General features: G+C 39.6%; 1 protein-coding gene across 4 annotated transcripts in view; it reads right to left on the bottom strand.

The window, feature by feature from the left end:
- The window catches only part of RBMS3 (RNA binding motif single stranded interacting protein 3), a 699814-nt gene that overhangs the window by 89249 nt on the left and 593774 nt on the right, over positions 1-16791 (bottom strand). For 3 of the 4 annotated variants that reach the window (XM_024743508.1, XM_024743509.1, XM_024743511.1), the window contains exon 8: positions 7179-7225. In XM_024743508.1, coding sequence (XP_024599276.1) covers positions 7179-7225 — 47 coding nt within the window. Of the gene's footprint in view, positions 1-7178; positions 7226-10389; positions 10429-16791 lie in introns of all 4 variants that reach the window. The other variant, XM_024743510.1, reaches the window with a different exon arrangement.

Raw genomic sequence — 16791 nt, 5'->3', positions numbered from 1 at the left:
GGCCATGGCCCACGGGCCCAGCCGCTCCGCGGCACTTGGGATCTTCCCGGACCGGGGCACGAACCTGTGTCCCCTGCATCGGCAGGCGGACTCCCAACCACTGTGCCACCAGGGAAGCCCTGAAAAACGCAATATTTTTAAGGAACGCAAAGGGTTATTTGGTTTTCTGGCATGTAAAGCAAGTGGGCTCCAGAAATCCAGAAAATGGAAGTCTAGGTCACTAATAGGACATTATTTTGCCTGCAGAAAAGTCATCTTCAGGGGGTTTGGCAGTCAGTAGTAATATGGGGAAATCTTATTTCACTGACAATAAAAATAACATGTATATATCAATAACCCCAGGGTAGGATGTTTTTTAATGCAGAAAACCACACACAATCCTATTTGCCCACTGAAATAAACAGCCTTGCCTTGTCTTTCATGTCCATAGGCAATTTTGTTGGAGTCAGAACCACAAATACTATCCTCAGGGCAACACTATAGCACAGTATTAATAAGTTATTGGTCATTTTTATTGTAATGCCAACGTATCCTTCACACTAGATTCCTTTCCTAGTGTAATAAGATAAGGTTTCTGTATCACTTAATATCAAATGCCCATATAAAACAGCTGGCAAACCAAGGCTACAGAAAACATTTTTTTTCACATCTCTCCCAAGAATCCATTTTCTTCAAATAAAACAATCCCAAAGGCTTTTACACAGCAGCCCTTAGTGAAAAGATCACAGGAAAGTTGCGATTTTGACTATGGGGGAGGAATTATTTCCCACCTCCCATGCTCATAGTTGAAAGTGATGGAATTTCATATTGGACTGTTAAAAAAGCAATAGGGCAATAGTAATAACACATTATAGATTTATGCCAGATAGCTCCGAAAGAAGAATGGACATTTTTATTTTCCTAAGTTAGTCTATAGTAAAAAGTACCAAGCGTTTTACTTTTCCATTGTGACCCAGAAATTTCTTCACTGTAACCTTCAAAGCCTTAGATAAAAGTGACATTGAATTAATTTTTTTTAAGTGATAATTTGTGTAGATTCAAGCAGATGACACAACTGACATTTTTTACTGCCTACATGCAAGCAGCTCAGATACACCATGGTCCATGTTTACAAGTGTTTGTTCTTCATTAGAGAAATATCAAGCTTAATTTGGGAGTACTTATTTCAGTTTTATGTTGCTGTATTCAGGTTGAGGTTATAGAATTCAGAACATTTTAACTGTTGACACAATTAAGTTACCAGCTATTCCCGAGACACATATTTGGACTTGATACTCAGAAACCCCTATGGCTGAGTGCAGTTAAGGGATGCCACAGGATCATAACATATGTCTCACACTCTTTTTTATATTCTTTTCCATTATGGTTTATTGCAGGATATTGAATATAGTTCCCTGTGCTATACAGTAGGACCTCGTTGTTTATCCCTTCTATATATAATAGTTTGCATCTGCTCACCCCAAACTATATAGGGTTGCCATATGATCCAGCAATCCCACTTCTGGATATATATCCAGACAAAACTATGATTCAAAAAGATAAAATATGATCTTTAGTGGTGACATGGCACATCTACAAGAGGACAAGCTCATGTCACTGTTCCATCAAGAAGCCTTCAGAATCCCTCATTAGAATGTAACTGCCTTTTCTCTGTAGTCCTATGACATTAATTTTCTTTATTTTTCTTTGTGAAGAGAATAGAAAAATAGAAACAGTGAAAAATAAGTCTCCCTCTCACCCCTACTTCTCGGTACTCTGTTGGCTCTCCCCAGAGAACCACTGTCACCATGTCTTGTGTATTCTTTCAGAAATATTTTATACATATAAAAGTTAATACATACATAAATCTCATAGCACTTTGTGCTTCTGTCACAATACTACTTGCATTGTATGTAGAATTTGCATGCGTGCCCATTGTTCCTAACAGGATGGGAAATATTTTTTTTCAAATTTGCATCACCAGAATGATTTTAAATGGTACAATAGATAAGTATTCAAATGATAAAATTTGTTAATCTGAGTCAGCATTAAGCGACCTTTAACAATATTAACTGGATTGGAGTCAGCTGCAACTGTATCTTTGGATACATTTGTTCTACATAAAATGGGACCAGTTTCTTCTCTACAGCAATAAATATTTCTCTCTCTGTTAGGTTACCACTCTCTGAGTTAGGTTTGCCTACTGGATCGAATACAGCAATGTAACTAGGAGTAAATGCTTAACTCTGGATATTCATGTTCCATTCCTTCATATGCTAAGTGAATTTTCTAAATCAGCTTCCCCACTTCAAAGAGGTACATGCTGACAATAATTCAAGGAACAGTGTGTTGAGGAAACGTGTGTGGTTATTTTGGCATCTTAACATCCATAGAAATGACCATTCTTCTACTCCCCATTATTTAAATGTTACCATATAAGGCAATAAAACCAAAGATGAACAAAACATTTAAAAAGTCGTCTACATGAAGAAATATCAAGTGAATAAGGTTAGTGAGCTACAATCTTCTGATCTCTTCCACTTCATGAAATAAAGTTTCTACCTTCTTGGCACCAACAACACAATGGATAGTCTAAGCCTTCCGAAATTCCATTCTTAACCCAGGACATGAGAAACTCAAGTGCAGTTTGGCTCCTTTGGGTGAAACTTGCAGGTTGCATTTAAGTAGGATCAAAGCAGAAATAGAGACACAGACATTGAGAACAAACGTATGGATACCAAGGCGGCAGGGGGATGAGTTGGGAGATGGGGATTGACATATGTACACTATTGATACTATGTATAAAATAGATAACTAATGAGAACCTACTGTATAGCACAGGGAACTCTACTCAATGCTCTGCAGTGACCCAAATGAGAAGGAAATCCAAAAAAGAGGGGATATATGTATAGCTGATTCAATTTGCTGTACTGTGTAAACTAACACAATATTGTAAAGCAACTATACTCCAATAAAAAAAAATAATAAAGCGGATTAGATTTGGGTGTTACATGGGGACTGAGTGGCTTGATGCCAGGAAGGGGAATGGTTTCCCTAATGCCACCTTGCTGGAGCCAAGCAGACGTCATCAGTCACATTTTCTGTATCTGATTTGGCATTCATAGTACTAAGTTAAACAGTCTGTAAAGATGAATAAGACATGGAACCTGACTTCAGAGTTAATAGTCCATCAAGGAAATAAATATGATGTCAACAGCTACATGATAAAAAGACTGTCAGTGTATCATGGTCACATGAAATGTAGTGTAACAATAGTGTCAATATTGACAATGAAGATCACATTGTGCCATGCAGGGGTCCTTTGATCCTTACAAAGTCTTATGAAAAGGTACTGTTACTATCATCTCCACAGAGGAGGAAACTAAAGCACAAACAACTTGCCCATGTCTGGTAAATGACAGAATTTGGATGTGCTCCTGGGCAGGCTGGTTTTGGAGTCTGAACTCCTAACCACTGCTTAAACTGTGTCTCTTACGATTAATTGTGTAATTAGCTCTGCCTGGTATGATTTAATGGTGTTCTTTATTTTATTTATTTATTATTTTATTTGGCTACATTGGGTGTTCATTGCTGCGCGTGGGCTTTCTCTAGTTGCGTTGAGTGGGGGCTACTCTTCGTTGCGGTGCGTGGGCTTCTCATTGTGGTGGCTTCCCTTGTTGCAGAGCATGGGCTCTAGGTGCATGGGCTTCAGTAGTTGTGGCATGTGGGCTTAGTTGCTCCACAGCATGTGGGATCTTCCCAGACCAGGGCTTGATTCTTAACCACTGTGCCACCAGGGAAGTCCCTAATGGTGTTCTTTAAATGAGAGCAGTGAAAGAAAGAAAGAAGGAAGGAAGGAAGAAAGGGATGGAGGGAGGGAGGGAGGAAAGAAGGGAGGAAGGAAGGAATTAGGAAGGAAGGAAGAATATCACCATTCTCTCCAGGCAGAGAGAATTCCATGAGCAACAAGACACACGGGTTAAAGTAGCTTGGGATTCTCTGAGAATCAAAGAAGGTCCAGTTCAGTTGCAGGAACCAAATCATGGAGTTCTTTTTGTGCCATTCTTGGAAGTTTGAGCTCTGTTCTGCAGTTAGTAAAGTCCACGTAATATATTAAACCAGGCAGGTGGATAATTACTGGTTGCTTTTTGCTTTAAAAAATTAATTCAAAAAGCAATGTGAAAATGGTTTGGAGGTCAGTTATATTAGAAGCAAGTAAAAGCTTAGTACAGGTAGGGACTGGTGATTGAATAAACTCAACCAGCGGCAGGGAGGCAGAGCTGGGTTGAAGATACAGTTCAAAGACAGATGGAGTAAGTTTTAAGGACCAATTTTATTATAAAGAATGTCTTAGGAGAGAATACCCAGAGAACTGGAATTTATGGCTTAAATGGCTTTAGAGTGTATTTTTAAAAAAGGAACAAGTAATTTGATCTTGTTTTTCATTTGATTTGGTTTGTATGCTGAAAGATTGATTGAAGATAATGACCTCACTTTGGGACAAAGACATCCAGGAGCAGCACCTAATGCAGTTAGACACACAGGTGACTTTTTTTGGCATCTAGTTATGAACTTGAAGTATGGACTTGGGAGTCTTCAGTTCCTAAAAGCAGGAGGAGTGGATGAGATCAACTGGAGAGAACACAGAATGAGAAAAGACAAAACCCTGAGAAAGATTAGTAAAAGTGGGCAGAAGAGGAGGAATCCGCAGACACCAAGTGAGCAGTGCAAGGGGAAAGCAAGGAGGATCAGCAAAGGATGCAGTGGTGAAATCTAAGAAATAGGAAATTTTCATGAAGCTGTAAATGGTAACAACAACAACAGAAAATCAAATGATGCAAGATCTCAAACAGTATAAGGACTAAGAATGTGTCAGTTACAACTGACAAATTTGGAGATGAATTTGGACAAAAAAATTTGGACAAAAAAATTTGGACAAATTTTCTTCTCAAATTTGGAGACACCAACAGGGAAAATTCCAGTCAAGTCTGAGACCAGAATTCACACTTTAATGGGCTTAATTAGAGACAATATGGGAAGACAGTGTGTATAGAAAACTGGGGTTGTTTACCAGTGAAAAGACAGCTAGAAGAGTGTGGTCAGTAGAAGTGATCTCATGGGCAGAAAAGGATTGTTTTGCTTCTACCTTCTTTATAGGCGGGAGAGGCTCGAGTATTTTACAGGCTGAAAGGAATATTCAGTAGACAAGACAGTATTGAAGACAGGGACTGCTGGATGACACAAAGTTCTTTATCAGATGACAGGAGATAAAATAAAGAAGATGGTATTCTCAGCATCTTAACTACAATTTGTTTCCTGAGGGAAATATTCATTGTTGTAAATGTCTAAGTGGACAGTGGAGAGGATGAACCACTTTTGCAACTGTTGAGAAATAGTTCAAAGAATAGAATGTTATACTTTTACCATAAGGTTCAGACAAAGATGTCACAGACGGCAGACGTATGTACTTGCAGTCGACCTCTATACGGTATAGATGGTGACCTGGGAAGGGAGACATGCTCCCTGTGTACTAGGCAGTCCTCACTGCCTCTAATACGGCACCACCCAAAGTTCACTTTGGGCTGCTCAGATTGCAGGCTGAAATCTCAACCTTTTTCCCCTGTACGTTTGTAATGGATCAGGATGAAAACTTGGAAAGTTAGGTCTTTGGGAAAACAAATTCAGATTTTAAATTGTGCACTGGAAAGATGACTGACTAAAGCAGAGCATTCACTCTCTCCAGTCCGGACCTAGGTCACTGGGGCATCTCCAGTCCTTGACACCATGTGCCATTAAATTACAAATGTAAAATACTTGGTACTTAGTATGTGTTCAACAAATGTCATTCCCTTACATTATAATACCTGTTTTCTGTCACTGTCGCTGAGCATATAATGCCTTATTCTATGCCTTTTGAGTTAACTATTTTATTTTCCCAACTATACAGTACGATTCTAGAGGACTTTATTTCATGTCTTTACGTCTTGTCTTTTGTTCTTCTGACCACCAAGTTTAAAGTGCCTTGTTGGAAATAAGAGAAGGCTTATTGGATAAATGAAAGGATATTCTTAAGTTTCACTCCTAGAGAAGTTTTAACGAACAAAGGACAAAGGACTAGACTCTTACCCTAGACTACCAACCATGTTGACTCTTTCATGGAAGGATAGACCATGAGTTTCTTGAGGGCAAAGCCCTTGTCTCATACGTTGTTTTTTTTAACCTATAGAGCATAGTACTGTGCTTGGCAGACTCATTGGATGTTTACTGAATGAGTAAATAAATGACCCTCTGAATGAATAACTATAAAAATAAGAGGGAGCTAAACATTTTCTACATCCCACAGGTGTTCATTAGATGCAGCTGACTAACTAGAAAAATGGAGTTTAATTCCTTCTATCCTCTAAGTTGATCTTAAATGAGACCTTCATTCTGATTGATTCTTTCATGAGACTGAAAGACAGAACACTGAAAGCCATGGAGAAATCTAAGATAAAAGGGTGTGAAAATAAAAATAATACTTATTCTTTGGTTTGTTGGTCCATTGCAGGATGGCCAAACTAAAGAAAAGGAATTGCAAAGTAAGAAGAAAGTTTCAACCAAAGAATATTCAGAATGACAGAATTTTAGAGAGGCCAGATCGTGTAGCTTAAGTCTGATTTTTCAGAGGAGAAGTTTAGGCTATGTGACTTGATCTAAGTAAGAGGCTGCAAGTTTCCAGGTGCTTATTACGATGAAGAATGAAAATGCAATCACCAAGCTACTAACTTGACTCTGTCCGTTACCCTTCCCCTGATAGCCAGAAGGCAAGAGTGGAAGCACTGTTAATGTCAAAATGAACCTGGGCACATGCTAAAACTACTGAAGTCTAAACTCTAGATTTATTAGTAGGAGTGACACTCTTACCATAGCGATACACGGACACTTCTCCCAGACCAGTCTATCTACATACACCCCCCTTCAAATCCTACTCCTTACTCTTTCTCAGATGAGAAAGGGAGAGACAGAATGTGGGCAGAAGCATTGTAAGAATGGGTGACATGGGGGGTGCCATGAAATAAGAATCACTCACAGGAAGAAAAAAATACAATGATGAGAAAGGTTTAAAACAAAAAGAAAGATTTGAATATTTTTCTTCAGTACTGATTTCAGAGTTCAAAGATACCTTAGCAATTAAAATAGAGAAAATGTAGTCTACTTACCCATTCTGTATGGCAGCTGTGGGGTCATAGGTCAGAGCCATGCCAGCCTGTATATGGGGGGAAGAGGGGAGAAAATGTATCTTAACATTTTTATGGTGGTGTCCAAAGCATTCAATACGCACAATGCTTTTATCTTTACTTTCTACGATTTAAGTTTACTTTATCCTGTATATTTCTCCTCCCTTACTACCAAGACTAGCAGTTTTACTATCTGAACACAAGAATCCACCAGTGAGTTAGGGAGTTTATATTATATATCCAGACAAACCAAAGAACAATGCAGTTTGGATGATTTTCATTTCTAATTCATAAGCCATGCACTGTTTAATCTGGTATCCTTATAATTTCTCAGTACTTTCAAGAATACCTATTGTATATCCCATGGCATGAAAAAAAGGAAAGGATAGATGCTGGGGTCAGAGTAAAAATAAAAGCTACTTAAAACACATTCGACCTTTTAGAAGAAAATGTTAAGAAACATTTATTTTAAAATATTGCATGCCTCAGGGGTGTCTAGGCAATGAATCACAGAGTGCTGTCCAATACTTGCTGGTACCTGTCTCACTAAGAGTGTAGAAAGGGAAGGTCATTTACATGTGATGGAAATTCTAGGCCTTGTGGCTAATAAGGAGGTGGTTTAGTTTTTTTCCTAAGAATAAAACCACCACTGAAAAACTACATTTCTGTAACCGGCAGTTGTTGCAGAAAAGAATATCAACTTGACGATCGCTGACTGACACCCTACCTCCTTTCATACACATCATCATATTTCATCCTCACAAGGACCCTATGAAGTAGGCAGGAGAAATATTTCCTCCATTTGATAGATACAGACACGGAAACTTGGAGGGATCAATTGACTTGGTTAAGGTCACATGTGTGGAGGCAGAACCAGATTCCAACCCAGACCAGCCATGACATTGACTAGGATTTTGAATGAGCCCCGAAGATCATTTCTCTGTGGCCGCATGGGCCTACCACCCTTTGTTTTCCAGAACTGTCAGCCTGGTTATTGCTTATGAGCAGAAACAGAAATAGAATGAAACAAAGATGACTAGGTTGTCTTTAGGTCGGATTTTTTTCTTTTTGGAAACTTAAAAATAAATTAGTCCAATGTCAATCTCCTGGCTCGATAATGCACTATTATTATATAAGATGTAACCACTGGGAGAGACGGGGTGCAGGGTAAACAGGACCTCCCTGTACATGTCTTTTGCAATTTCCTGTGAATATATAATTATTTCAAAATAATAAGAAAAAATAAATTAGCTTTAGTAAGAAAAAAAATAAGAAAAAAATTAAATTGACTTTTGTAGAGGATAAGAAAAACCATAAAAACTTTAGAGAAAATAAAAAAGAGCTTTCATGTTTGAGTTTTTTTCCAGTGTGATTGAAGGTGGTTTTCCTGATAAGCTCATTTAATTCCTCAGTTTTAACACATAACTGAAATGAAAATTCTCAGGCTTTCTGAGATAGGGCCTGAAGTCCAGGACGGCCTGCTACATTCAAGCTTACATGCATTGTTTTCCCTAAACAGTAATTTAAAAATTATTATTAAGATTGGTATGAGGAACAAAACTGTAGAGCCATCTATAAATGAAACTGGCATACAGGGAGCACACGTAATTGAAACGAAGTTTGCAAACAAAGCTGAGATGGAGATGCACTGAGAATACAGGCTTAATGATAACTGCCCATCACTCATGTTGAAGAAATACGATATGATAATGTGACAAGCTGGGGTCTGGAAAATGAGAATAGAAGAGTGGAAATGAAGACAGATTACTTTCCCCCCGTGGGAGAAGCAAAGGCAGTGATGTCAAAGCACATAGATTCTAAGTCTAAATTCTTCCCTAGATGGGGTCTCTGCCATGTGACAAACAGGAGGCTGGTCTGAGGCCAAAGACTCCCCAGGAGGGACCTGTCCAGGCGGCACTCCATGGTTCTGGGTCCTGGAGAGGGCAGCTGGAAAAGCTGTCCATCTGGGATGAGATTTCCCTCTTAGAAACCCTAAGCTTCTTTCCTCTAACTTATCCAAGATGTCACACCAAAGACAGGATGAAAAAAACAGGTTTTGTACTCAATAAAGATATTGTTATTTAATAAGAGATTTAAATGATCACTGTATCTTCAGACCCCTGTTCGCCCCCAAATTGTTTAAATCCCAGGGGACTTTAGGAAGTCACATTGAACGTATTTTCCGATAGTGCTCAGAGACCAATGTCTTTCTTGAATTATGGGTCTTCAATATTCTCTTTTAATGCCATGTGTATTTGTTCTGGCAATGTCAGGTAAAGATTTTTTTCCTTTCACATTTGACTTGAATTCCTCATGGATTATAGTTAACCAATCAGGTCTAGCTAGGAATACGGTAATTATCACAAAAATTCTCTCTCTTTCTTGAATAGTATTTGATAATCAGAAAGCCTAAGTTGGCCTCTTCCTCCATCTTAAACCTCCACTCATCTTTCAGAAGATGGAAAGAACTAAATAGATGATAATATGGTTTAGTGGAAAGAATATATGTTTTGGACCTGGGTCCAAGTCTTAGCTCTGTTGTTCTCTAGCACTGTGACCTCAGGCAAGTTATTTAATCTATTTGAGCCTCATTTTCCTTAACTGTCAAGTGGTATAGTAATACCTACCTCAGATGACTGTTGTGAAATTTAAAAGATATTACTTTTGTGAAACGCCCACCACAGTGCCTGGAGACAAGACACACACATAAACATTATAACACAAAGCAACACGTGGCAAGTGCCCCATGAGGGTATGCATGAGGTGTAGGGGAGAGGCCAGGGTGGTCAGGGAAGGCACTTGGAGGAGGTACAGGTGAGAGATTTCCATAGATGGAGATGAGAGGCGGAGGCCAGCTTAGGCAGAAGGAATAATAGCATGGAAAAGGCGTGTGAATAAAAAGGGCAAGGCGGACGATCCACTTGCAGTAGAACATTGGAGGGAGCAGTTGACAATAAGATTTGGAAGGAAAGGAGGAAGGTCTGGTCTTGATTGCTTGGTTCCTCTGGGGGAGCCACTGATCATTTTTCAAGCAGGAAAATGATATAGTCAAAGAGGGCTTTGGCAACAAGAAATAGCATGAGCCCCCTGGAAAACAGCGGGAAGAACCAGAGTGATGGGTGAGTCGGGTAGGCACTGGGGGACAGGTGGGTGGAGAGAAACTAAGGAGAGGATGAAGCCAAGTTTCATCTACTTCATGATTTGGCCTGGGGCCAGTCGTGCCTCTGAGGACCTTTGGCAAGAGAAGACAACCAGAGATCTGCATTTGGAACACTGTGGTTTACAAAGCAAGGCATGGGTTAAACAAAGGGGTGTTTGAACTTAAACTGCTGGCTGCATATCACAGCACAATAACTAACACTGGGATGCACCTGGTTTTCATTTCATGTGTAACAGATTGTTGAGTTATAATTCTAATATGGTCTTAATGCAGATTTTGCATTCCATTTCCTTTTGTTTCTTTCCACAAGGTAAAAAAGAAAATCGATTTTGCTGCTCTGTCTAGCCACCTTTATACTGAGCTAGAACCATGAAATCGTCATTATGTAATTAACAAATTTTATGGCATGTTTACAAACTCCAGAGTCACACAAAAAGTAAAGTAACTTGGAACAAAACGAAAATGTCACACCACGTAAATAGAGAAGTGATGTTTAATCCTGTCACTCTCTTTTGAAAGGGGTTTATTAAATTCACAAATATTTTCCACTTTTTAAGTTCACATTATTTGTGGATTAAAGGCATTTATGATTTATTTAAAACAAAGAGGGGACATTTTTGTCATTTTCAAGCAGCAGCTGAGTTTTGGCTTAATATTTCAGCCATAATGGGGTATTTCTAGTCCTTTCAGATAGAATCTAAAAGAGCTAAATAAAAAATTTTTAAATATGGTTTATTGGAGTAATTAGGTGTCAATGAAAAAATGTTGCCTGCCATATCAGTAAACAAAGATTTGCAGCCATCAAGCCATCACACTACAGCCACTCTGGTGAGCCCTGAGGGAACTCAGGATAGAAATAGGATGCCCACCGTCAAATCATCAGACACTGCAGCCACTGCCCACCCCACAGTGCATCCTGAAGAGACTCAGGATGAGAAAGCACGGGATACTGGCCCCAGATAGCTGAGGTGCATATCAAAGCAATGATTTCAATGAGCCCTGACTTTTGCATCTTCCCATATATAGAAAGATGCATCCTTAACTTGAGATCTTTTGTTGCAAAAACTCCTGTATCTCCTGGTTCCTCCCTTACCTCTTTGGAAGCAGTCTCTCAGAGTGATCTGGATGCTGTGTCCCAGGCTTAAGTTCTCAGTTTTGTCCAACAAATAAAACATAATTCTCAACTTTTAGGTGGTGCATTTTTTTTTCAGTGGACATAGGGACCCAAAATTATTTCCAATAAACATAGGGGATTCATTGAGACACATCATTTTGACTTAGGGGCTAGATATTTGATATCCATAACTTTAAATGAGGAAGTAATAATTATGGAAATACTGCTTAAAATGTACTCGCTAGAGAAGGCATTACCACTTCAAGAAGACCTTCTAGACCGGAATGCTTGGTCTTATCTGAGGAGCAGAGTAACATTGACTCTAACAAAGCCACTGAAAAGATAGCTGATAGAATGGTTTCTATCATTTTTGAAACTGTTTTTAACAGTGTAATGTGAATGGGAATCAAAACATTTGATTACATGGACAAATACACACTGTAATTCCTGGAAAACTGAAACACTGATGTTGTAGCCTAATGTTTCTCCTTTTTCTAAATTCTGCCCTGACACACAATACATCATGATGAGATGAGTTACAAATGAATAATTATAAAACTTTCCAATCTTCTAAGATCAGATTTCAGGCAACACTTTAATAAATAGCTAGTAAATATTGTATATTTTAGTAAATATCGCGTACTGAGTTAGCACAAGATGAGTTCAGGAAGCCAACGAAGAAAAGGATAACTTGGTTTTCTGGATATTATTTTTAAAGAGTTTAATTCTTGCAACTAATTAAACAATCTTTATAACTGTTAGCTGGTTATGGTTAAAAATTTAATAAGTGAAATAAGATGACTTAAAAAGTGATATGTGAAAATGGCTTAAAAGTATAATGCGTTATAAATGTTTAGGTACTGCTATTGTCATGAAACCTCAATTAACTTTGTTTATATTTATTTACCAGCCTTTCTCTTTAGAAAACATGCCTTTTAGTGAAGAAATCATGATACAAAATTACGTGTACAATATGTGTGAACAAATAAAAATTTTAAAAATCTTCGACTACTAAGGAAAAATTACTGTCAACAATGTTCAATATTGGGATAAGTATTAACTATAAATGGCTTTCTTTTCTTTCATATTTTTTTCTGGCTCTTTTAAGTTGTATATGATGAGAAATATTTTATAATGGAGGAAAATCCAAAGAAACATACTATATCTTCTATTATTTGTTTTAAAATTATAAATTCAGGAGGGTAGAAAAAGGCATACTATTTGTAAAAAAGTCATATAGATCAGAGGCCTGATTCAGAAGTAAGCTTGAAAATGTCAGGAGACATTTGGGTTTGCTGGGTCAGTAGAATACAGAAAGCTGGGAAGGATAGGGACTGTTACAGCCAGAAGGGTCAAGGTGACAATGAGCAGGGGGTCAAGAATGAAGACCGAGAATCCAGGGTTAATGATTCAGGGTTTCTAGTGGTGGAAGCTAGTAACAATTTATAAATCCAAAGGCCAAACTGGCTGAGAAATTGAAGGTTTCATATGTGATCCCCGAAGTGTGGATATCCAAGACATTCAGAGGAATCAATAAAAATCACCAGAAAAACCACAAAATGATCAATACCCTGTCAAGCTTTTGGCCAAAGAAAGGGCTTTTAACCTCTTTCCTGTTAAGAGAGTGCGCTTGCTGAAGAGGATATGAGAGCCTGAACTCCTGGCCTTCAGAAGAGGCAAGTGGTAGGGTTTTACTGGGAATGGCTCTGGCATGGATACGTGACCACTGAGTGGTCTGTGTCTCCTGGGAGAGGCAGTCAACCATGTAAGGCAGGTCTCTGCTCTCACCTGCTGGAGGGATGCTCCTTGGGCTTTGTGCAGCCAGTCCCTCCTCTAAAGAGAGGATGAGGGACAAATGAGACGGGAGACAAGGAAATGTCCAAAGCCTACAAAAGGGAGCCAATACTGCATGGTCCTAAGATAAGACAGAAATCCTAGCTAACTGTCCCAAAAGATGCCAACGAACCTGTGAACTGGCTTACAGTACACTCCCTGACTTTCATAATTTCTGAACCCCCAAATCACTGTTATTCCAAATCGTATTTGATTAGTTTGCATCATTTGACCAGGGATTTTTTTTTTTCCCTTCTTCCTTCAAAACTCCTTTCCCTCTGCTTCTGTGAGGCTCTCCCCTAGTTTTCTTCTGACCTCTCAGAGGGCTTTTTCTTGCTCGATCTGCCTTTGAGGTGCCAGTGCTCAGGACCAGGGTTTCCCTCGTTCTCTCTCCTTCTACACAACGATGACATTCACTTTCTGATCCCAACTATTGTTTATGTCCAAGTGATGCCCAAATCTTGGTCTCAAACTCAAGTATCCATACTGAGTTCCAGACACTTATTGCCAAGTTAAATTAGTAAGTTCATGTATCATCAGTATCTTTTTTTAGGTTATCATTTCTTGTTTGGGTGTTTACTACTATCCTTTGGTAAAAATATCCTCTCCAGCCTTTGCTTGCACCTTCCTTTCCATCCACCAACCATACCATCATGCTGTGAAATGTGTTCTTATGATAGGCAGATCTGAACACATTGGTGGCATCTTATCACCTTTGAGATAAAACATGGCTTACAGAGCCCTTCATGATCAAATGTGTATGTACCTCCTCACCTCCACAACTTTCCTGTGCAATTCCAGACCCCACCCTTCACCAAACTCAGACATACACTCACCCTGCCCTATAGTGTTAACCTCTGGGCCTTTGCTGCTATAGGTTTTGGCTGGAAATGTTCTGTATCATTGTCTGAGGGAATATTGCAATGCTCTTCTCCCAGCCTCAGGCTAAATGTCATAGCCTCTAAAAGCCATTTCTCTCTCCGTAAAGCATTAACCTCTTTCTTAGCTCTGTCCCCATGACGCAGGATGGGAGCTAACATGACCACACTTTGCCATGCGTATGCCTCTCTTAACCAGGCTCCTGACTGTTTCCATCTTGGTATAGCTTCTTCCCGAACCAGTGCTTGGAATGTAACAGACTCAGTAAATGTTTGTTCAATGAATTAGTAAATGAATATATTTCCACTGTGGGGAATGGAAATTTTATGCAGTGGAAATGTGGAGCCCCAACCGCTGGACTGTCAGGGAATTCCCAAATTTGTATTTGAAAATGGAATTGGAGTGTTTTAGATTTTCCTTATTAGCAAAATTTCCTTAAAACAATTTCAAGTGAACTCACTCAAACGTCTAAAGACAATGTCTCAGCCCTTGATTGATTAGTAGAGATGGGGGGAAGCAAAATGATTGTTGGGGTCATTGGGAGACCTTCCCGATGTAACAGGGCAGCCCGTGCACATGAACCATATCATGAGGGGGAGGCCAGGAGGAACTCGAGGCCCCTCCTTACCCAGGCATCTGACCCCAAGTGCAGAGAAGAGGAGATCGTTAAAAGTCGTCTTGAAATCTCCAGGAGTTTGTCAGGAATCAAGCAAATGAAATGCAGGGGACTTATCACTTTAAAAAGAAATAGTAACAACAGGCAGAGAATAGAGGTAATTTGCCTCCTTGTGTTTGGGAAAAGAACATCAAGGAGAGTTATGCTATTGTTTATGAACTCTGTCATCTCGATATTTCTGCTTTTTTGGCTTTCGCTACAGCATTCTTGTCAGACAGAGATGCTCTCCCTTATCTTACAATAGAGAAGGTCAAGATAAAAAGATGCAGACAGAATTAAGACTGGAAGGCTGAGAAAGTCTATGGCGGCACACACAAAAAAGCATTGTTAAAAAGGAAACAGGGGTCTTCCCTAGTGGCGCAGTGGTTAAAGATCTGCCTGCCAATGCAAGGGACACAGGTTCAAACCCTGGTCCGGGAAGATCCCACATGCTGCGGAGCAGCTAAGCCCGTGAGCCACAACTACTGAGCCTGCGCTCTAGAGCCTGCAAGCCACAACCACTGAAGCCTGTGTGCCTAGAGCCTGTGCTCCACAACAGAAGCCACCGCAATGAGAAGCCCGGGCACCACAGCCAAGAGTTGCCCCTGCTCTCTGCAAGTAGAGAGAGCCCATGCGCAGCAACAAAGACCCAATGCAGCCAAAAATAAAAATAAATAAATAAATAAATAAAATTAAAAAAAAAAAGAAGGAAGCGGAAGAAAAGGTATCATAGCATTGTACCATGTAGCTAAAGGTCTCAAAGTCTTGGGGAAAAAAAAGTGCTCGTCTGAGTTTGTCATTAAAACCAAAGTTAAATGAAGCCTTGATTGATAATCATAAAAGCAAGAAGAGAACATTGCCATATTTAATGTAGGTACTTCTGTTTTTATCTCTGTCTAAATGACTGATCTTTGTAGATTCCAAGACATAGCTTTGTTTTTTGTTTTTTATTTTATATTGGAGTATAGCTGATTAACAATGTTGTGTTAGTTTCAGGCATACAGCAATCCAAGACATAGTTTTGTTTCACTTTTTTATATCCATGAAATTGGGGCTCACAGTATACTTGATGGCATTTGAGAGTTTGGCAAGTTTCTCTGCTTTTTTAGTGGTATTTAATATAATACTTTATCTTTAATTGATGGTGTCTTAGAGTCAATGATGTAGTGTATATACTATTAATCTCCACCATAACATGGATAAATAGGGTAAAAAATATCAGATGCTGAGGTTGCATCCAGGGTGAGCCTGTGCAGCTAGACAGCTGAAAGTCCCAGGTATCTAGCTAACTGATCCGTATTCTGCCAGGTCCCAGCTATAGTTTGATGTTACCTTGAGGTCATAAGCTGCAGCTTAAATATTGATGGGGATGACCCTGCATCTTGTGACAGGTGGGTTGCCAAGACAGTGCCCACAATTCCAGAAATCCCCCAGGTTGTTGATGCCCCACTTAGCTGCCCTGATCCATGGAGACTGGGTCAAGGGCATACAGGAGACGTGGAGATCAACCATCAGCCTTTCTCCTTGTAATTGCTTGATGTAATCTTCCCAGCCTTCAGCCCCTCCTAATTCTCCCAACACTATCCCCTCCCCAAGAATATAAGTAAGTTTTCCCATTCTCCTCCTTGGGAATGGAGAGGAGACAGAGGACTAGAGCTTGTCATCAATCACATTTTATCCAAACTTATACTATTACAGGAATTTACAAGATTTACCTTTAGTGATCATAGGTTAGTAAATATTAGACCCAGCAGCTTTAAAATAAGAACACTTGGGCTCCCCTGGTGGCCCAGTGGTTGAGAGTCGTCTGGGAAGATCCCACATGCCGCGGAGTGGCTGGGCCCGTGAGCCATGGCCGCTGAGCCTGTGCGTCCGGAGCCTGTGCTCCGCAGCGGGAGAGGCCGTGACAGTGAGAGGCCCGCGTAGCGCAAAAAAAAAAAAAAGAACACTTAAC

This window comes from Neophocaena asiaeorientalis, unplaced genomic scaffold (assembly GCF_003031525.2).
Source record: "Neophocaena asiaeorientalis asiaeorientalis breed wild unplaced genomic scaffold, Neophocaena_asiaeorientalis_V1.1 scaffold332, whole genome shotgun sequence".
NCBI lineage: Eukaryota > Metazoa > Chordata > Mammalia > Artiodactyla > Phocoenidae > Neophocaena > Neophocaena asiaeorientalis.
The sequence above is the reverse complement of the archived record's forward strand: the minus strand, read 5'-3'. Positions and strand labels throughout refer to the sequence as shown.